This window comes from Prionailurus viverrinus, chromosome A2, assembly GCF_022837055.1.
Source record: "Prionailurus viverrinus isolate Anna chromosome A2, UM_Priviv_1.0, whole genome shotgun sequence".
In the NCBI taxonomy this organism is placed as follows: Eukaryota; Metazoa; Chordata; class Mammalia; order Carnivora; family Felidae; genus Prionailurus; species Prionailurus viverrinus.
The window spans coordinates 149,592,206-149,614,203 of NC_062562.1; the positions used below are offsets into that span (position 1 = coordinate 149,592,206).

The following is a 21,998-nucleotide window of genomic DNA, read 5'->3' on the forward strand; positions in this document are numbered from 1 at the left end:
TCAGAATAGATACAAATCAGACAGTCCTTAGGAGACTTGACCAAGTTACCACCGGTTTAGTTTCCCTGTGTTCCCAGGAACCGCGGAAGAAAACTACAATTCCCAGAATGCTTAGAACGCGTGCGCGGCCTGGAAACTTGCTGCCTCAGTCCCGCCTCCTTATTCCAGTGATTGGACTGTCCCGTTGCGCGTCTCTGAACTTCTCTTTTTCCATTGGTGGACTCCCCAGCGAGGTCAATTACAGACCTCGTTCGTTTTGGCCCTTCTAGCCTACCGGCTCTCCCCCTCCCCGCCCGGTACCAAGATGGCGGCAGAAGCAGCTGGTGGGAAATACAGAAGCACTGTCAGCAAAAGCAAAGACCCCTCGGGGCTGCTCATCTCTGTGATCAGGTGAGGGAGGCAGGAGGCAGGGTCAGGGGACAGGGGGCAGCGGGCAGCGGCTCGACCTCCGCTTTGGAAGGGAGAAGGGTTAGGTGGGTTCCACCCTGCCGACCCCTCCCCTTTCCTCCTTGCCTCCCCCAACCCCTCCCAAGGACCCCCACAGTCCCCCCTTTTTCTCTGGGGTTGGGCTAGAGGGAGGAACCCCGCCTCGCTGTCTTTTCTTTAGGGCCAGAGCTTTCCATTAGGGTCCCCGGGCCCTAAAGGCACGCTGTTTGGGGGCTTGGTAGAGAAAGCCAGGTGTATTCATTTATTCATACAACGTTTATTTATGGATTGCCTTCAGCCGCGCTCACTAGGGAAGGCTTCTTGTTTCCTGGATTTCTGGGTGGAAGGCCCTGAAGTCCGGGGACTACTGTCACGAGTTGCAGATTGTGTTCTCACACTTCGGACACCTCCAACCACCTGTGAATGGCCACAGCTTCAAATACAAGAGCCTGTAATGAGCTGGTAGAAGGGCCGTGGGTTTGAAGGCACACATCCGTTTTCAATTTTTTTCTGCCTTCCCATCCCGGTCTAGTCCTTCAAAACAAAACCAAACAAATTTCGAGTTATCTGCCATTCTCCCAGAATATGTATGGTGGGAGTGGGATTGGTGGGGCTCCTGTTTTAAAAATGTGATCTAGATTAAGGATAGAATCCTTTCAAACACCATTAAGCATGATACAGGGAGTGATTAAAACAACCTGAATAAAATGTATTTAACACGTTTTTACTTTGTTGACCTTTGAATTTAAACTCAGGTATTTTTCATAAAATGCCCCCCCCCCCCTTCCCCTCTCCTCTATCCCTCTACCTATGCTAAACTTTTGGTTGAGTTCTAGGAGGGCTCCTGGAATGTCCTGTTGATCTTTTTAAAACCCAGGGTCAGTAGTACCTGGTAGTTCCTAAGGGCTTGAAGGTATGCATAGATTGAATTAAAAAAAAATTTTTTTTTTAACGTTTATTTATTTTTGAGACAGAGACAGAGCATGAATGGGGGAGGGTCAGAGAGAGAGGGAGACACAGAATTTGAAACAGGCCCTGGGTTCTGAGCTGTCAGCACAGAGCCCGACGCGGGGCTCGAACTCACAGACTGTGAGATCATGACCTGAGCTGAAGTCGGACGCTCAATCGGCTGAGCCACCCAGGCGCCCCATAGATTGAATTTTAAAACAGTCTCCCACTCATGGACTGATAAAGACCCTTCTCATGGGTGTTATTTTGGGGCCTCTAATTTCATATCATGATATATTGAATCATTATTACTAAGTTTTTTGGTTGATTTTTTTCTTTTTAATTAAGATTTTTTAATTAAGATGATAATTCTCTGTATGGAAATACTTAATAAACCTGGCAGGCCATACAAAGGGAATGCGGGTCTAGTGTGGACCCACATTCTTGCTGTGACAGTATAGATAGTGTAGATGTTTCATGATACTAAAACTCCAACTAGAGTGTTGGTAGTGGCCCATCTTAATCTCCTGTAGAATTATAATGCATGAATTTATTTGGGTTCTTTTTTGAGCTTCTTTTTTCTGCCTTGTAGTCAGCATTCATTTAAACTGTGCATTTAATGCTAGTTTGTAGTATGATGCCTGGTCCTTAATACATACTTAGTAAATATATAAATATATGTTAAACAAATGAGGGAATGCCCTGAGTTTTGCGAAGATGAATCAGACATGACGTTATCCTGGAGAGTGTAGCTCACTTGAGGGGTAAAATACGGAAGTAAAAACTATGACATAAGAGTGGGAGAGACAGAGACAGGTGAAATACGAGAATCCAAGAGGAGTGGTGAAGTAGAGTGTGGATTAGGGAAGGGAACAGCTGTATATAAATGTACCATTTCAACTGTGTACTTATGATTCTGTAGGCTTTACCACTTCTGCTGTGTATCAATTTTCTTAAATGCCAATTACATTCACTCTAAATGCCCTACATTTGAAAACATGAAAACCAAACTAAAGTTTATTTATTTATTTTTTTACTGATGCTGGTTCAGAAACACTGCCTTTGGTTGACTGTTCCTTTGCTCTTCAGGGGGACTTTGCCGCTGGATGGTGTGGAATATGATTTTGTGGTTGTTCGTCCATCTTTTCCACCCATCTGTATTACCTTCACGTTATCACCATGATTTAGGGCAATGCATTTTTTGTGCTGACTTCTGTTGTGTGTTAATATTTGTCATTTTTCCTCCTTATCCTTGACCACCTCCGACCACTTGAATAACCCTTTTCAAACATCTGTTGACTAGCATGGTATAACAGAGTGTCCAGACCTAGTATCCTGGGCAAGTTTTTTTTTAAAATTTATTTTAGAGAGAGAGCATACGCTGGGGGGAAGGGACGGAGGGAGGGAGGGCGGGGGGATCATCTTAGGCTCCACGCTCAGCATGGAGCCCAATACTGGGCTCAATCCCATGACCTTGGGATCATGGTCTGAGCCGAAATCAACAGTCGGACACTCACTGACTAGGCCATCCAGGTGCCCCTCTGGGCAAGTTTAGTAAGGATTTGAGCTCGTGGTTACATAGGACTTTACTTATGACTGGATATTGTTGGTTCTGGAGTGTTAATGTTTGTATTTCAATATTTCTTTGAGTCATAGGAACATTGTGGGGTTGAAGCGAAAGTGTTGCTAGCTCTCCCTCCTTGTTGTTATGTCCCTGATGTGCTTTTGAACATACACAGTGGTTTAAATTTCATAAAAACAGTGGCAGTTAATGAGAGGAGGATGGTAGTAACTTCGGTGTTTAGGTGGGGAGTAGCAGGGGAGAGTACTTCAGCAGAGAACAGAGTGGGGAACATTGTTGGTAAGACAGTAGATCTTAAGTTTTCATTACAAGAAATTGTCACTGTGTGCGGTGGATGGATGTTAACTAAGCTTATTGTAATCATTTTGCAGTATACACAATATATTAAGCCGTGTTGTACAGCTTAAAGGACTGCAGTGTAATATGTCAATTACATCTTGCTAAAACAGGAAAAAACGGGAATGTATATTTCTTGTTAGTAAACTCTTTTCTCACTCTGAAGTTGCTGCTTTGTCTGTTCAGTTTGTATTCTTTGTGATACCCTTCTTGCAACATTGTATTTGTGATTAAAAAATTTTTTTTTAATGTTTATTTTTGAAGGACAGAGAGAGGGAGCACGTGAGCGAGCATGAGCGACCATGAGCGGGGGAGGGGCAGAGAAAGGGAGACAGAAGTTGAAGCAGGCTCCAGGCTCTGAGCTGTCAGCACAGAGCCCGATGTGGGGCTCGACCCCAGGAGCAGTGAGATCATGACCTGAGCTGAAGTTGGATGCTTGACGGACTGAGCCACCCAGGAGCCTCTGTCTTCATGATTCTTAATTTCTCATGTAAAACTTTTGAGGATTGCCTCCTCTTCTCCTTAACTTCTTTTCAGATTCTCTTTCAAATAAATACCAAAGCTTTCTTGAACCCATTTTAGGCTCATGTTTGTAAAGTCTCAGCATCCTTGAAGATCTATCTGATACGTGCCAGTTCTCTTTCATGTTCCCTTGGACCTATCATTTTATCACCAAAGAAATGATTTGTCAGTGATAGTCCTTTGAAAAATTTGATTAGTTGGGCTTTATTTCTCTTTATTTCTCGTTTTATGTCACTGAGCAGTTTTTTTTTTTTTGAATAGTTAGTGTTAAAAATTCTCCCTCAGTTCTTTTGTTCAAATGTGTAAAAAACAGTTATTTGTATTTCTTATTGGGCATTAGCATAACATATATTTAATGCTCTCTCTATGAGTTGGAACAGCATAAGGAAACTACAGGTGGGTAAGGGTTCGACCTAAAGATACAGTAGATATAGACATGGGGAATGGCCAGATCTCATCACTGTTTCCTGCTGTGGTGCCAACTAGTTAAATAACTATTTTGCTGGTGTGATCGACCACCACTTTAAAGCATTTGAAAAACAAAATAGCTTCAAGAAGTATAGTGTAGTTGTAATGAAAATGTTATGTTTGGTAGGTGGTTATTTAAGAACCTTGAGACTCGTAAAATGCAATTCTTAGCCTTTTAAAAAAAAGTACTGGGGAAAAAGATTTCAGGTCAATCAGAGGTTTCAAAGGGTGGGCTCCCGGGGTATTGCTGGGTCCTCAGGCTGGGAAGTGGGGCTTTGATGAGGAGACAGACAGTGCTTGGGACTGAGTCTGTCGGAGGCCACTCCTCTAACTGCAGCTTTTGGCTTAAAGTCTTGCCGCTGGCCCTTTGAGATGGAACTAATTGGGTGGACAGAGTCGTGATTACCCGCTGATGTAAATTTGGACAGTTTTACACGTGTGTGTGCACACACAACATTTTCCTACTTTTTTATTGATTCCTACTGCCTAACCTCTTGTTTGGTGTGATGTCGAAACAGTCAGCCTTTCTAAATGAGAAGTAAGCAGAATGGCATTTTGGAGATGCTATTTTATTTTTGTGAGTTCTTGTCAGATTTTTAATTGGGAAATGTGTCTGCCGCTTACTGTTAGGTGATTTGCTTTCCAATTAAATGTTGACTCACTTCTCCTTGCAAGTTGGCCTTTAATAGACCACTTAATTGGGAAGCCAAACTTTGGCTGTGGCTTGAGGTGACCTTACCGGAACCTCAGAGCGGAGCTTTTGTAGACAGACTCTGGCTACAGATGTCAAGGAGGTTTGAAGGCAGTTGAAGGCCCACGGTGTCACCAACTTTCATGTCTTCACAGAAGGTGGGATTTCAAAAACTTGGGAAATCCTTTATTGTAGACACCTGTTAAATTCCCTTCCTCCTAAGAGAGTGTTTTTGGTCAGCCCCGTACGTAATTCAAAGCCCGCTTTGTTGAAGGGGTCCGGGCTCTGATCCGAGCTTTGAACAAACAGCTTTGAGGTCCATGGCACAGTCTGTGGCAGAAGGGAACGTGGTCACTGTGTTCAGAGCGGAGGCCTGGAAGTTGTGCTAAGCGGTTAGCGCTGTCTGCGGTGGCCCCTCCTCTCTTCATCTGAGCCAGGCTCATTGTGGTTTTTAGGGTTCCCCGCTCTCTCTGCATCCTGGGGCGTCTTGGCCCTAGCAATGTGGTACCGTTTAAACATCACTGCTAGGCTCTCTCGAGACTAAACACTTTTTTCTCGAAGTCCTGCCACATCCGACAGCATATGTGGATATGAAGCAAAATAATCCCCCCGCCCCCCGGCTTATTTTTTTCTGTGAAACATGAAGAATTAATATCTTGGGAACCCATGTCTTAGTTTCCAACCTCATGTGTCGTTTTTAACATGGGGATTTCCTGAAGGCCTTGAGGCAGAGAGGGGTATGTAATGTTGGGTGCTGGGTCAGGTTTTTTCCAAGCCACTACTTAGAGTAGATAGGTGCGGTCAGTTTTTGGTGGGAGTTGAGGTGTAGTTAGTAGAGCGAGAGAGAGGGAGAGAGAGAGAGAGGAGAGGGAGAGGGAGAGCGAGATCTGGTGAGAAACTTGATTGTAATGTTTGGCCGATAGCAACCGGGATAGGATGTTAGTTTTCTGTCAGAAATCTCCTTCCCAGTTTGGTGTGAATGTAACCAAAAAACCTTCTGTAGCTGAATTAAGATGGCAATTATTGATAATTTGGGAGTCAGCCAGAGAAGCTAGATTTCAGTATACGTACTCTTACGTGTACATATGAAATATATATAAGCAGACGTAAAACACAAAATATTTATTAGGTTAAGGACGGAAAGTTTATAAACGAGCAAATTGAAAAGCCTATGATCACTTTGTCTAGGTAACCCCTTTTGCCATTAACAAATTATATGATTTTCTGAAATCACAGGTATAATTTTCAAAATTCAGTGACATATTTAGAAAATGCAAATATTTCAAGAGGAACAAAATAAAAACCAAAGACTTTTCTCCCTGTTCATCTCTTCCCTGAAATATCTCTGTTAAGTGTCGTTTGGTTCTTTGAGGAAAATAGGAACTGTATTTAAGTGTGTGTGAATGTATGATCTTTAAACAAGAATGTATATTCTTTAATATTTTTTCTTTTTTTTTAATGTTTATTTATTTTGAGAGAGAGCGAGCGAGTGAGCACGAGTGGGGGAGGGGCAGACAGAAGGGGAGAGAGAGGATTCTAAGGAGGCTTCGAGACAGCGTAGAGCCCGATGCAAGGCTTGACCTCATGAACCGTGAGATCGTGACCTGAGCCGAAACCAAGAGTTGGATGCTTACCCGACTGAGCCACCCAGGTGCCCCATTTTTTAATATTTAATATGTTAATATATAATATTATTTATGAAATTATATGCACTTAAAGGAATATTCATGAAAATTATGTATTATATATTCTTTAAACAATTGGGGTCATACTATGTATATTTTTGAACCTTTGTTCGTTGGCTTATTTTTCTCTATTTTGGAGATCTCTTCTAGCAGCACATATTGATCTATTCAGTCTTATTTTTTTTTTTAATTTTTTTTTAACATTTATTTTTGAGACAGGGAGAGACAGAGCATGAACGGGAGAGGGTCGGAGAGAGAGGGAGACACAGACTGAAACAGGCTCCAGGCTCTGAGCTGTCAGCACAGAGCCCGACGCGGGGCTCGAACTCACGGACTGCGAGATCATGACCTGAGCCGAAGTCGGACACCCAACTGACTGAGTCACCCAGGCGCCCCTGATCTATTCAGTCTTTTCAGTGGCGATGTCGCGTTCTGTCATATGGCACCCCATAATCTATTTAATTGGTGGTCTCTTTCCCACCCCTTTTGTAACACTTAAGTTTTTTTTTTTCCCCTTTTTGTCTTCTGTTAAAAATGCATTGCAGTGAGCATTCACGTACCTCTGAGAGCCATATCCATGGTGTAAAATCATGGCAGTAAGAAAGGAATTGCTACATCTGAGTATATGCACATTTTGTATTTTGACAGAGTCAAAATGTCCTCTGGGAAGATGGTAATTTACACCCCCACAAGTGGTGTGGTAGCGTACCTGTTTTCCCTGGCCCTGGCCAGGAACTGGATGTTTTTGATGACTGTCTTTCTTTATTAACTCTGTTATGAGTAAGAGGGTAGTATTTGTCTCACTGTCACGTAGTTGCATGCCGTAGTTGGATGCATGTGGGTATACGTGTTTTGCAAATATTTTTTCCCGATCTTGTGTTGTCATTCTCTTGACATAGTCTTTCCCAGAGCAGAAGTTTGTAATTTTCACGAAGTCCAGCTCGTCAGTGATTTCTGTCTTGGGTCATGTCTTTGGTGTTGTATCTAAAAAGTCTGTGCCGGGTCGCCTGGATGGCTCAGTTGGTTACGCGTTTGACTTGGCTTCAGCTCAGGCCATGATCTCACGGTTTGTGAGATCGAGCCCGGCTTTGGGCTTCATGTTGACACTGTGGAGCCTGTTTGGGATTCTCTCTCTCCCTCTCCTTGCCTCTCCCCTGTGTGCATGTACGTGGGCTCTCTCAAATAAACTATAGGAAGTCTATGCCATACCCCAAATCGTCTAAATTTTCTCCAATATTAACTTCTAGGGGCTTTATATTTTGTCTTAAATTTGGGACTGTTATCTGTTATGAGTTAAGTTTTGTGAAGGCTATAAAATCTGTGTCTAGATCTTTTTTTTTTTTTTTTTTTTGCACGTGATGTCCAGCACCATTTGTTGGAAAGATGATCTTTTTTCTCCATTGTTGGACACATGTGGGATGGTGAACAACATTCCATGCCTTTTGTTCTCTTCTTGTGCACACTTGTCATTGTAGCTTTCCTCATTTTCCTTTATAAAAATTGCATCACAAAAGGTGAAAAAAAAAAGTCATAAAAAAAAATCCAACAATCTTCTTCCCAAATAATACCTATTTTCTTTTTAAGGTTTGTGTGTGGATTCTGTTTAGGTACATACAGAGATTTAATACTTGTAATTATAACAAACTTAATTTTTTTTTAGCGTAACAAAATTTTTTTGTATTGCTGTGTAGTCCTTGTAATTATACATTAAATTTTTTTTTAAATGTCTATTTATTTTTGAAAGAGACAGAGTGTGAGCAGAGACAGAGAGAGAGGGAGACAGAATCTGAAGCAGGCTCCAGGCTCTGAGCTGTCAGCTCAGAGCCCCACGCAGGGCTCGAACCCACGAACAGCAAGATCATGACCTGAACCGAAGTGGGATGCTCAACCGACTGAGCCACCCAGGCACCCCTGTAATTATACATTTTCTAAGTGGGGAAATCAAAAAATATGGAAAATTACAGAGAAGAAAAATATATTCTCTTTACCCAGAATTAAAAATTATTAAGAAATTTGCTTCCAGTGTTTAAAAATTGTTATAAAAATAATACACATTCATGTAAAGAGTTCAAGCACTAGAAATGCAGCAAGATGGAAGATGAAAAGTATTCCAAACTTTATCTTTTGTAAATTACTAACCATCATTGATATTAGCTGTACCTAACTGTAGACATTCCTCTGTCTCTGTGTGGGTATGAAATGGGTGTATAGATAGAAATAATTTTTTAAATAGATATAGGATCTTTATATGCTGACTTGTATGCTCACTTTATTTGTCTCACTTTTTGAGGTATATATACATGTAGTAAAGCGTATACATATTAAGTATATGTCTTGATGAATTTTAACTTGTAACCACTACCCACATCAAGATAGAGGTGAACATTTCCAGCATCCCTGTCCATTTCTTTCCAGTTCGTATTTTGTGTGAGAGTATCCTGTTATTCCAGCACCATTTGTTAAAAAGATTATGCTTTCTTCACTGAATTTCTTTTGCACCTCTGTCAAAAATCATTTGACCAGTGCGGGTCTCTTTCTTGATTATCTAGTTTGTTCCATTCATCTGTTTATCTTGATAACATTATTACACAGCAGCCACACAGTCTTTTTTTTTTTTTTTTTTTTTTTGAGAGAGAGAGTGCGAGCAGTGGAGAGGGACAGAGAGAGAGAGAGAGAGAGAGAGAGAGAGAGAGAGAGAGAATCTTAAGCAGGCTTCGTATTCAGTGCAGAGCCTGACACGGGGTTTGATCCCATGAACTCTGGGAACATGACCTGAGCTAAAGTCAAGAGTCAGCTGATCAACAAACTGAGTCATCCAGGTGTCCCTACAAAGTCTTGATTGTTGCTTTTATAAGTCTTGTAGACAGTATATGTTCTCCAACTGTATTGTATTTCTTAAAAATTTTTGTCACTATTCTAGGTCCATTTCTGTATCAATTTTATTTTTTATTTTTTTCCATATTAATCTTTGAATTAGCTAGTCAATTTCTACCATAAAACATGCTGGGATTTTGGCTGGGATTGCATTGAATGTACAGATTAATATGGGAGAATTGACAGCTGTGAGTTGTCTTATCCCTGAACAGGTATATCTCTTTATTTAATTAATTTCAGCAGTTTTTAAATGGATTTCAGCGTGTAAGTGTTACACGTATTGTTGGTCAGATTTATCTTTTTTTTTTAAAAATTTTTTTTTTTTTTTCAACGTTTATTTATTTTTGGGACAGAGAGAGACAGAGCATGAACAGGGGAGGGGCAGAGAGAGAGGGAGACAAGATCGGAAACAGGCTCCAGGCTCTGAGCCATCAGCCCAGAGCCCGACGCGGGGCTCGAACTCCTGGACCGCGAGATCGTGACCTGGCTGAAGTCGGACGCTTAACCGACTGCGCCACCCAGGCGCCCCGTGGTCAGATTTATCTTACAGGCCACTTCAGTGTTTTCACACCCAGTCTTTTTTTCTTTTTTTTTTTTTTTTGGTATCGTTTCCATTATTGTGTCTTCAAGTTCATCTTTTCTACAATTTCCAATCTGTTGTTAATCCTATGTGATGTAATTTTTATTAGATTGTAGTTAGGGGCTCTAGAAGTTTGATTTGGGTTTTTTAAGGGAAAAAATCATTAATAGCTTTCCTTACATGTTCAGTCTTTCCTATAGCTTCTTGAACTATGGAAACAGGTATAATGGTTTTAATGTTCTTCTTTACTAATTTTGTCATCTGTGTCATTTTTGGGTTAGTTTTAGTTGATTATCTGTCCCCCCCTCCCCCCCCCCCCCCCCCCCCCCCCCCCCCCCCCCGTTTTACATTCTTCTATACCTTTTGGATACTATATACTGTGATTTTTACCTTTTTGGGTACTGGTAGTGGATGTCTTTGTTTTCCTGTAAATATTCCTGAGTTTTGTTCTGGGATGTGGTTAGGTTGCTTGGAAACTGTGGTCCTTTCAGGTCTTATTTTAAGTTTTGCTCATTGGGAGCAGAGGAGCATTTGGTTTAGCGCCAATTTTGCCTCACTTCTGTTGCAAAATCCTTTTGAATACTCCACCCAGTGCTCTGTGAATCATGAGATTTTTCGCTCTGGCTGTGTGTGATTTCAGATACTGTGTCCACTAATGCTTACTGGTGGTTCTATTCCTGGCCTTGGGTTATTTCCTTTCATGCATGTGCTGATGATGGTCAGCGGGAGCTTTAAGGGAGCCCTTCTCCAGATCTCCAGAGTGCCCTGTGCAGTTCTCTTTCCTCTGTCACCAGCCCTGCAAACTCTTAACTGCCTTCATGTTTAAGGTTTCAAAATTGGGTTTTTTTGGTTGCTGTTGTTACTTTCAGATGCTAGGGTAAATTTAGTTCCTGTCATTTCATCTCGGCCAGAAGTGGAAGTCCATCAGGGCTTACTGTTTTGAAAAATATCTCTAAAGTTTGATTTTTCGTTGGTCCGATTTCATCAGCTGCATATGCCCAGAGAGGAAGAATAAGGTAATCAGATGTGCTGTCTGAAGGGATGGCAGGAAAGTGAGGTAGGTATCTCAGCCCTGATGGCCTGATTTTTGCAGTATTTTGCAGAGTGTTTAATTAAGCAGCTAAAAAGTTTCACTTCATATAATATTTTTTCCAGGAACTTTGCCTTCAGAACTCCTAGAAATGCTTTAGAACTATTTTGCATCTGTTTATGTATTTGTTTTTGAGGGTATAGTTTTTTTTGTTTTGTTTAATGCCTATGATAGTATTGTTCATCGCAGCCTGAGCTCTCATAGAGCTGGTAATTGGTTTTCTTTGGGTGGCACAGCGTTTAGATTATTTTTGTTGGTGGTGGTTTTGTTCTGCTTTTTGTTTTTGCTTGCATTTGAAAGTTTGCAATCTGTGCTCGCATTTTTCAGTTTGCAGTGGTGGGGGCTGTTCTCTATCATCTTCTACTCTGCTCCTTACATTGTTAACTGCTTTTCAAGCCATGAAATGAGTTCTGCTCTTTTAAGTAGCCAGCCCTTTATGTGTTGGGAATTCGCCTTGAAAAACACGGGAACTACCATTTAACAGGGAGGTTCTTGTGACTATTTGACATGGTAGGCAACCAATGTTTTAAGTTCCTTAGGAGAATCTTTCCTGACGTTTATTGTTTTAAAAGTTTTTATATAGCCCTTGCAAAAAATAAAGTGGCACATAGTTCAAAAACGTGTTTTTCCATTCAAAATTTGGTGCCTATCATTGTGCTAAATATTATGGGAGACATCATTTTTATACTCAAATATATCACTTGGAGTGTTTTTAAAAATTCAGAATCTCAAAAAAAAAAAAGTGCAGACTCAGTCACCACCTACCCACCTTGGCAGAACCTCCATTTTAGGATTAGCAGGTGTTTTGAATGCAAATTGGGTAGCCTTTAGGATGTAATTTAGTTGGGGGAAATAAGGTAAACCAATTAGCATTAACTTTTTAAAGCGGAGACGATGGTATCTTGGCTATGTTTACAAAAATATTCTTAATTTAAGTAAAAGAACAATTGAACATGGAAAAAGACAGACAAAAGAAACACAGCCTTCTAACTGCCAGAGAGGAGGTGAGTGGGAGGATGGGTGAAGTAGGTGAAGGGGATTAAGGGTACATTTATTGTTATGAGCACGGAGTGATGGATAGACTTGTTGAATCGCTGTATGTACATCTGAAACCAATATAACACTATATAAATTACACTGGAATTAAGACTCTTTTCTTTTAATTTTGAGAGATACATACTGAATATATACCAGTAAAAATATCATGTCTAGTATTTGCTTCAAAATCATGGGGGTTGAGGGTCAAAGTTAGGGTGTAACAAGATTGGGATGTGTTCACAGTTATTGAAGCTGGGTTATTTGAGGAGTCTCTTGATTTTTGTACGTGTTTGAAAATTTCATGAAAATGTGTGGGTGTGTTTATATGTAGGTCCTGGGGAGAGGGAGGGAAGGGCATTACAAGGGTCTGTGGACAAATCTAAGAGATACTACATACTCTTCACGTCTCATCCACCCAGCTTCTGCCCTCCCTCCCTTGCGCATGGACGTGTTAAAGTCTCTCGGATGTCTGTAGTTAAGAAACCTGCTTCAATTTGGGTAATCCGGAATTTCCAAGATAACCTAGTGCCATGCAACACCTACTTTTGTCTTCTAAAATGTGATTTCTGAGGAACTTGCCAGAATCTCCATGTTAGGGAAGTAGCCTACGCCTTCAAAATGACCAAATGCCGTAATGTGTGGTAGTCACAGGAGCCTTCCATGGGGGATGAAAAATAAGATCCCTGTGGAGAAGGCTGTAGGGAGCATGTGGAGCTTCAAGCTCAAGTGGGAAAAGAGATAGTTCTGGTTAAGTGAGGATAGGGGGTGGATTTCAAATGGACTCTGTCAATCCTGGATTCAGTTTTATGCTTTAGTGAGGCTGATTTTACTTAATTTTAGATAATGCCCTTCTCTGTTGGTGATAAGATTTAGAGCTTTTGGCCCCCAGAAGTATTTTGTATAACCGAGTTAATTGAAATATTGAAAAACCGCATGTGTTGGGTGTCGTAATTGGCCCTAAGTGCTGTCTGAAGCAAGACACCAGTGAATTTTCAATTGACTTTAAAGCAGAAATTGTTTGCTGTCACTTGATATTAAATGAATCTTAGTAGCGAATTAAGGGATGTTGTTTTTATGCATCCAAAAAGTTTTTCAGAAGACTTGTCATCATGAATTGCTATCAGTTGGGATGGGATTATCTTGTATTTTGTGGGATCTAATAAGACATAATTAAGAAACAAGCCGTCACAGTGTATAATTGAATATAATAAAATCGGATTAAAAAGTGTAATGTAGATTCGGTTATGCTTTGAGTGAAGCCATATCTTATGTGATTATATAGTGATACACATCTCAAATATTTAATGTGTGATTTTTTTTTTCCATGCAAACTCAGAATTACGAGGGTCTCTCTCTCTTTTTTTATAATTCATTGGAAGCATTTATAGACGATTCATCATATACAAAGTGCTCTGCATAGTAGAATAGGCTTTGAAGACCACTTCTCAAGTTGTTTTATATTCTTGATCTCTTTTCCTCTTCTTTAGTTTGGAGTTACACTCTACTCTTCTGTAGAACTGGCTTTAGTTCCCCTGCTGACATGTTACTGTCAGGCATTTCTTAGGTTGGTTGTTTCATGCTTTAAAGGAAAAGAAAATCTGACTCTCAGACTTTGAAATAAGGGCTAAGTAGATCATCTAATAGTGTAACCTAAATGTTTTTGTTTAAAAGCAGTTTGGGAAAGAAAATAGGATTCATGTTTTCAAGAATCATGTCTGTTCTAGGGGTTTTTTTTCTTTCTTGGGATCAATAACCAAAAGGAATATTCTAGAAAGCTCAGTAAGCTAATGGTTTTTTTTTTTTCCTGTTTGGAGCGAGGGTCCAAAACTAGTTAATCCTTGTGTTTTGGGGTTTAAAAATACTTACTTTTTGCCTTATGACAATGTGTTATTCTATTTTGTAAATAAAGAGGACCCCTTGTCTGGTGCTCTTTCCATTATGTGATTAAAAAAAATTCATTAGGATTGTCCTGACAAGAGTGAAGGCGGTACAGGTTGAGGGGTTCAGGTGCCAGATGAGGAAAAAGTACAAGGGCTCAGAGACTGCTAGTTTCTCTAAGAGGCCTTATTTCCCAGGAAGGGTATCACTGAGTTTTGATTCCTGCTGTAGATTGTGCTTTGAACAGCTGTAGCTTCCTGATAAGTAAGTGATTTTTGGATATGTGGGACCTTACTTGTGATTAGTTTTTCTGAGTTGTTTGAAGGGATTTACATCAGTTGTTTTTGTTATTCCTGGAGGAGAGGTCACTGGATACCAACAAGGAATGCCCTTAGTAAATACTTAAGCATATTAACTGTTTTCAGATAGCATGACTTAATACTAATTGTTCTGCAGGGGTCACCAGAATTCAGGTGTATTACGTTAAATATTTCTTCTAGCAGGTTAGTTATCTGAGGCTGTATTAGGCAGTTAATTCTTGAGGATTTGTGGAGAATCCGTGTTGCTGTGGCTAAGGGGTATGACCGATTACATCTGCCTTGAGATTTTAGCGAACCAAAATAATACTGCCTGTGTTTTGCAGGGTGGTGTATAAGTCTGCTCGAGCTGCCATAACAAAACACAGACTGAGTGGCCTAAACAGAAATTTATTTTCTCAGAGTTTTGGAGGCTAGAAGTCCAAGATCAAGGTACCAGTCAGGGTTGGTTACCTCATTAAAGCCCCATCCATAGGACCTCCCTTATACACCCTAATCTCCAAAGAGTCACATTGGGGGTTAGTGCTTCAACATAAATTTGGTAGTGGTAGGGGGTATGTCTCAATTCAGTCTATAACAGCTTGTACTCTGGGGACTCTTATTACTTTGTTAAAATACCCTAAAAGGCTTCCAGAGTGATAGCCTGTTATCACCTATAGGTGGTCTTGAGTCTAGAGGCCACTAATTTTTCCTGACTGGTCGTCAACCTTTCTACTTGCTTTTCTGGCTTATAATATTTAACAGTCCCCTACTAACCCTTTAATACAAATACTTGTACTGTTGATGCTCTTCAAAGAACTGCTCTCTGGTCAGCTTGAACTATCAAAGGGCTTTCTGAGAGGAGGAAATTAATGAAACATGGTTTGATTCATTTCATCCTGTAAATTCCCCCAATTCTATCCTTAGATTAAAATGGATCATTGGAAATCTTCATGTTAGGATTATGTTCAGAGTCACAATCTCTAGGTCTGAGTTGTGTTTTAATGTTCTGTTCTTGAAGGGATTTAGAAGAACTGACCATATAAAATTTGTATTTACAAGGTGGTTGAAGACATTGTTCACTGTACTGTGTATTGTATTCCTTGTTGTTGTTGTTGTTGTTTTAAGTTTTTATTTATTTTGAGAGAGAGAAAGAACAGAGAGAGGGAGAGAGAGATTACCAAGCAGGCTTTGCACCGTCAGCGCAGAGCCTGACATGGGGGTTGATCTCATGAGCCGTGAGATGAGCTGATAGCAAGAGTCAGACGCTTAACTGACTGATCCACCCAGGCGCCCCTCTTCCTTGTTTTAAGTGAGAGATGTCTTTTAGAATTTAGGACTAGCTTAAAGTGTGCTTCCTCAGCAAAGGAACTGGAATCTATACTTTTGATAATGAGAATTATTTAGCTACATTTCACTTTTTGCATGGCTAGGAACCTCACAGTTAGATTGAGGGCTGATTTCATATCAGCTGTGTTTGTTTGGGTGTGACCTGCATACCTGTGTTCTACATTCATGTGGCATTGTTTTGTCCTGTATCTCCTTAACTAGTTCTGTTTTCTCATTGATATTTTCTATATTCTTGTACAAATGATCTCCAGTCCTTTTTGGAAGAGGTTGGAGAGAAGTAAAATGAAACTTGAAATATTGTTGAATATTCGCCATTCAGTATTCACTAATAAATACTGGTTGAGGGGTGCCTGGGTGGCTCATTCGGTTAAGCATCTGACTTTTGGTTCTGGCTCAGGTCATGATCTCACGGTTTGTGAGATTGAGCCTGCATCAGGCTCTGTGCTGGGCATGGAACCTGCTTAAGATTTTCTCTCTCTGCCCCTCCATGTATGTGCATGCATAAGCTCACTCACTTTCTCTCTCTCTCTCAAAAAAAAGAAAAGAAAAAAAGAATACTGGTTGAAAGCTATCATTGTTTTTTAAAGTTTTTATTTTTTTAGTTATCTCTCCACCCAACATGGGGCTCGAATTCATGACCCTGAGGTCAAGAGTCACACGCTCTTCAGTCGACTGAACCAGCCAGGCACCCCCAAAGCTGTCATTCTTTGTTTGGGTGCTAATCCCCAGGTGGCATCGAAGAACACTTTTAGAGTACAAGTCCACAAAGGTGTCCCTTTTCTGGCTCCCGGCTTCCTACCTGATCTCATGTCTATCACTGTCCCCTTCCTTGCTTCTCTGAAGCCACATGGACTTGCCTGCCATTCCTTCTTCCTTGAACAGGCCAAACAATCCCCTGTGCATCTTGAGAGTCTGTGCATCTTCCCTTCTCTCTGGAATCCGCTTCCCCAGATAGTGTCCCCTCTCTTTCCCTCATTTCTAGAAAGCTCTGGTCAAATGCCATCTTTATCTGAGAGGTTCTCTGGCCTCCTGTGTAATACAGTTCCACTCCTCCTACCGTCCCTCTTTTTTCCACAGCTGCTTCTTCCCGGGCTGCCGTGTATTCTGTATTTCTCTAGTATCACCTGCTTCTCCCACGAGAATGTAAGTTTCCTGAGGGAGGGATTGGCTTTATTCACCTGCCAAGTAGTAGGTGTTTAATCACTATTAGTTGAATGACTAAATGAACTAAATAGGGTCGCTGTAACTATTATTCGTCCTTTCCTAGAGATTTCTGAGCAGGCATTTCTTTGCGCGAGATAATTTAGTAGCAATTGTTTCTTCCCGCAAGGAACTGCCCTCCCTGACCCCTTCAGATCCTGTATCTTGCTGCTGCTCATTATTTAGCTTTTCCTAAGCACTTTTAATGTGCCACGCACCAGAAGAATATAAAGAAAAGGTCTGACCTCAGTTTGTGAATAAATATCTTCAGGAACTTTCGAATGGGGGGAGGCTTTGGGCTAACAGTGTTGTGATTCACAGATGATGTATTTGGTTCCTAATAGTGTATCAGCCCACACGTCAATGGCACTTTTTATTTCACCAAGCACATTCATGGACTTTGCCAATCACAACCACCTGGTGAGGCAGGTACACTTATTATCTTGTCTGTCTGACAAGGGAAGAAACCCACAGAAGTTGACTTGCCCAAGTTCAAAGAGCTTGAAAGTTACGAATGCCTCATGGTTGACATATATGAAGGGAAGAGGAAAAACTTCTGGTACATTCCAAATGGTAGTATTTTGGGTTTGTGGTTCTTTGTTGCATCCTCTCATTTGTCTTTGATCGAAGGTTATTGTTTCTCTTGAGTGATGGGTTACCTTTGGGTGACTAACCTTATTTTTATAGGTGTGCTTTTCTGTTACTTGATCTCACTTTTGTCTTTTTTAAGAGTAATAGCAACTTTTGTGTGCTTTTCCCATGTCTGGACTCCATTACTCTATTAAGTCCGAAGTGAAGGCAAAATTGCTCCGTAGAAGGAGTCCATGATGGTGACTAGTTATTTTCCTTTCAAAACACTTGACTGACTACATGGAAACACAGAAGCTGGTATAAAAAGAGGAAACTGACAAATTCAGTTTTAGATCTGCAGGTTTTTAGCTTGGGTTTAACGCTCATGCGCCTGGCTTGCTTAGAGCCGATGGTTATGAATTCACTAGAATCATGTAGTATGTGTCCCTACTAAGTGCTGTAAACAGTAACTTAATATGTGTGCTATGGTCTTTTGATCCCATTAGGTAAATAAATTCCTTCCTAGGGATTAATTAGTCATGGTTGGAGATGCAATTCATCATGCAAAATGCCAGAGCTGTCTTAGTGAAAAATTCTTGGTGATCCAGAAATGTCTCTCTGTCTGGCCTAACTAGAATTTAGCGTAGGCTTTTGTGTTCCTCCGTGAACTTGGCAAGTTTGTAAATCATAATGGTTTTGAGATAAGAGTGGGGAGAAAAAAAATCTAAAGAGCGATTGGCTAACGTGAATGCATCTTGGGGTGGCAACTTCAAATCGTTTCCTCTCTGCTTATGTCTTTAAGCTCATACTTCTGTTCATACTCAAGACTGTTAGAGCTCTTAGCAGCTTTTTTAGTACTGTCCGCATCTCTACTCATCCACTCGTTTCTTCACATGTGAGCTGTAGCTTGATTAGGAGCTGAAAGCACAAGAAGTAGTTCATAACGTGCACAGTGGAAAAGGCATGGGCTTTGAAGTCGCGTGTAAGCTTGAAGTCCGGGTCTGATGTTAGCTGTGGGTGTGGGAGCAAGTTACTGTACCTCTCTGTTCCTCTGATTCCTTATCTGTAAAAAGGGTGGTGATAACCATCTCACCAGACTGTTTTGAGTATTGTCTTAGATTATGTGTGCAGAATAACCACCGCAATCCCTGGCACGTAACAGACACTAAATAATATCCTGTGTTCACTTTCATCTGCCCTTTCCCAAGTGTATGACACAAGGTGCGTGTACATTTTTGTGGTTCGTTTGAAAATTTCCCAAGTAGATGAGTGAGAGCTGGCTTGTCAGCATTTATTGTCAGTGGGATCTTGGATAATTTTTGGACTCAATATTTACAAAAATGCAGGTACTTTTAGGCCTGGTCATTTAGAAATATAGTACCCATGTTAGAGGATATAGAAGCCTTTTACTGGGGCGCTCAGGTGGCTCAGTCAGTTAAGTGTCCGACTCAGGGCTGATTTTGGCTCAGGTCATGAGCTCATGGTTCGTGAGTTCGAGCCCCGCCTCGGGCTCTCCGCTGACGGCGCAGAGCCTGCTTGGGATTCTCCCTCTCTCTCCCTCTCTCTGCCCCTCCCCCACGCTCATGCTTTTTGTCTCTCTCCAAATAAATAAAACTTAAAAAACAACCAAACACCTCTTCCTGTTTGGATTGGTCACAGCACATTAGGAATGTTGTGTTCGGTTCTAGCACCACGTCTTGAGAGGCAGGACAGGGAAGCTTTTAAGGGCCAGACCGCTCAGCCTTGCGGACTGGCTCTGCTACTTAAAAGTTCTGTGCCTCCGACGCCCAACTCTGTTTCCTGTCTGTAAAAAGAGGGGTAATAATGGCACCTACCTCCTAGGGTTGTTGTCAGGAATAAATGAGTTCCTATGTGGAAACCACTTAGGTTAATGCTGAGCGTTCAGTGAGCTCTATGTGAATGTTCGCTGTTTTTGTAGGGACTTCAGAGCAAATCCACAAGGATGGTGGGCTGCATGGCAGCCATGTTGTGGGAGAAACGGTGGAAGCAGTTAGAGATGTTTGTGTAACCTGAGAGAAAAGTACTGAGAGCGCATTGCCATCGAAAGAGAAATTGTACGGAGGAGGGAATAGACTTCCGTCACCACAAGAAGGTGGAACTCAGATCGATAGTAGAAATCATCAAGAGGCTGCTTTTATTGTAATGAAAGGCTTCGTAACAAGGAGAGCTGTTAAGAATTGCAGTGAACGGCTTTGTGAACCACGGAGCTGTCTGTGTCCGTGCCACAGAGGCTCGTCAGAAGGCTGGGGAGAGGTTCGCGCCCCGGCTGGCAAGGTGACCTCGTTGGCAGGTGTTCTCTCCTACCCTGCTATCAGTCCGGGTCAAGCGACTGGCTTCCAGGAAGATAATTCCATGCTGAAATTTGTGGGTTTTGGTAGCAGGCCTGGAAACTTTCTCCCTAGAATTCTAGCCTGCTCTTATGGTCTATCGTTCATTCATTGTGCAGATACTTATTGTGGGAGACATTGTATTTCTGGTCTCAGAAAAGAAAACAGGTTGGAAATGCCGTCCACTACGCAGTCTTTGAAGGTACCCAGTGAATGGCGTTTCGTTATTGTTGGGGGCCATTCTCCCTGTGTTGTTTCTGAAGTTCTCTTAAAAAAAAAAAAGGTTTTTTTTAATGTTTATTTTTGAGACAGAGAGAGAGCATGAGCGGGGCAAGGGGAGAGAGAGAGGGAGACACAGAATCCGAAGCAGGCTCCAGGCTCTGAGCTGTCAGCACAGAGCCCACATGGGGCTCAAACTCACAAACCACAGAATCATGACCTGAGCCAAAGTCGGGACACTTAACTGACTGAGCCACCCAGGTGCCCCTGTTTCTGAAGTTCTTAGGAGCAAAGCACGGAATGCCCTTTGTTTGAGAATGTCTTTGTTAAGGATGTTTATTTGGGCGTTTGGAAGACAGAGATGATCTGTCCCTTTAGAAAAATGGGAAGGCATGTTTACTGTCCGGTATAGAAGATGTAGTTTTCTAAGCTGAGGGTTCCTGTCTAGTCACTCACAGCGTATACAGGCACGCATTTGAGTCCAATTGCCTAACCATCTTGGGACTAGGGGCCTGGTGGTGGGGGGGCTGCTGCAGATATGCTGGTGCCCTTGCTTCTTGCTGTGCTGTGAATGACAAAGCCCTTTGCTTCTGACCCACGAGTTTTGTGTCTTCTAGCAGCATCCATGAAACTCTGGCTAGCTCACTCGTTAGCTTGTGGGTAGGATAAAATCTCAGACTGTCCACAGTGCTTGACGGCAAAGAGGAGTAAGGTGAGCCAGAGAGGTTAAATCTCATGGCCAGTGCCGAATGACCTACTGTTTTGGGGGTGATGGAATTCGAACCTGTGTCTCCAAAGGATATTCTTTCCATGACCTCATGGAACACTGCTCTTGCCTTTACTGCCATCACTGCTGTTCCTGTGACAGTGATCGCCAGCCACAGTCCCCACCGTTTGTTGCGTGCTGGTGACTGCCAGGCCTTGTTTGATCTCCTTTACTTCCCTCCAAAGCAGCCCTCCAAGGAAGGTGACCGTACTGTCTGGGTTCTGTAGGCGAGCAAAATGAGATGCCGCGACCAAGGTCACATGGGCAGTAAATGGTGGAGCCAGGATTCAAAAGGTAGAGGGAGGATGACAAGAGGGCTCCCCCCCACGCCCCAAGGGCCGTTAGGAGGGTTAAACATAGGTTTTATGAGGTACACAGCACTGCTGGTTTCTGGCCACTATAACAAACCTTCCTAAAGGCTATTATTATTGTTATTATTAACCTTGGTGCCTTTTCCCCTTCTAATTAAAAAAACAACAAAAAAAAAACAAAACAAAAAAACCAAAAAACCTTAGTTTTGGTCTCTCTTGCTGACGAAAGGCAGAATGTCATTCAGCCCGGCTCACATTAAGAGGATGAGTATTAAAGGGGCGCAAACCTGGCACAGGCTATTTCCTTATACAAATATTTTCTTTAAAAATGAAAATAGGAGCTAAAATCCCCTATAGACCCAATTTACTTTTAATCTTCATTTTAGTAACCCTTTCCATCTCATAAATAACTCCTAACGCGACGGTAATGTGTTACAGTGACAGCTGATGCCTGGGAAGGTGTCCTCTCTGGGCCTGACATTTTCTTTAATGGTAATTCTCCTAGTTAATGTAAACAATGTGAAATGCTTGGCATGTTTCCTTCCACAAATGGTGGTGGAGAGGAAATCAAAGCATTGTAAAGACGGCAAACTGATCCAGGGTAACTTTGACAAATCCGTGTCTGTGTGCTGTTATAAGGGGAAATGAGAGGTAGATACCTAGGAACTCTTCCCTTTGGGACAGCTGATAAATTGAAGGCCTTTTCTGATTGTGCTTTACTTTAGATTACCAGCCTGGAAGGTTTCAGATTTAAAGAGCAAAGTTATGTATCATAGAAACAATAGGAAGACATGCTTAGCTCCCTGTACCTACGTATTGC

At 41.6% G+C, this 21,998-nt stretch overlaps 1 protein-coding gene across 3 annotated transcripts in view; it reads left to right on the plus strand.

Annotated features, from left to right (window-relative positions):
- The first annotated feature begins 281 nt into the window (after window positions 1–281).
- EXOC4 (exocyst complex component 4) overlaps window positions 282–21,998 on the plus strand; it is a 754,902-nt gene continuing 733,185 nt past the window's right edge. For all 3 annotated transcript variants that reach the window (XM_047842944.1, XM_047842959.1, XM_047842952.1), the window contains exon 1: window positions 282–390. In XM_047842944.1, coding sequence (XP_047698900.1) covers window positions 305–390 — 86 coding nt within the window. In that variant the 5' untranslated portion in view covers window positions 282–304. The remainder of the gene's footprint in view (window positions 391–21,998) is intronic.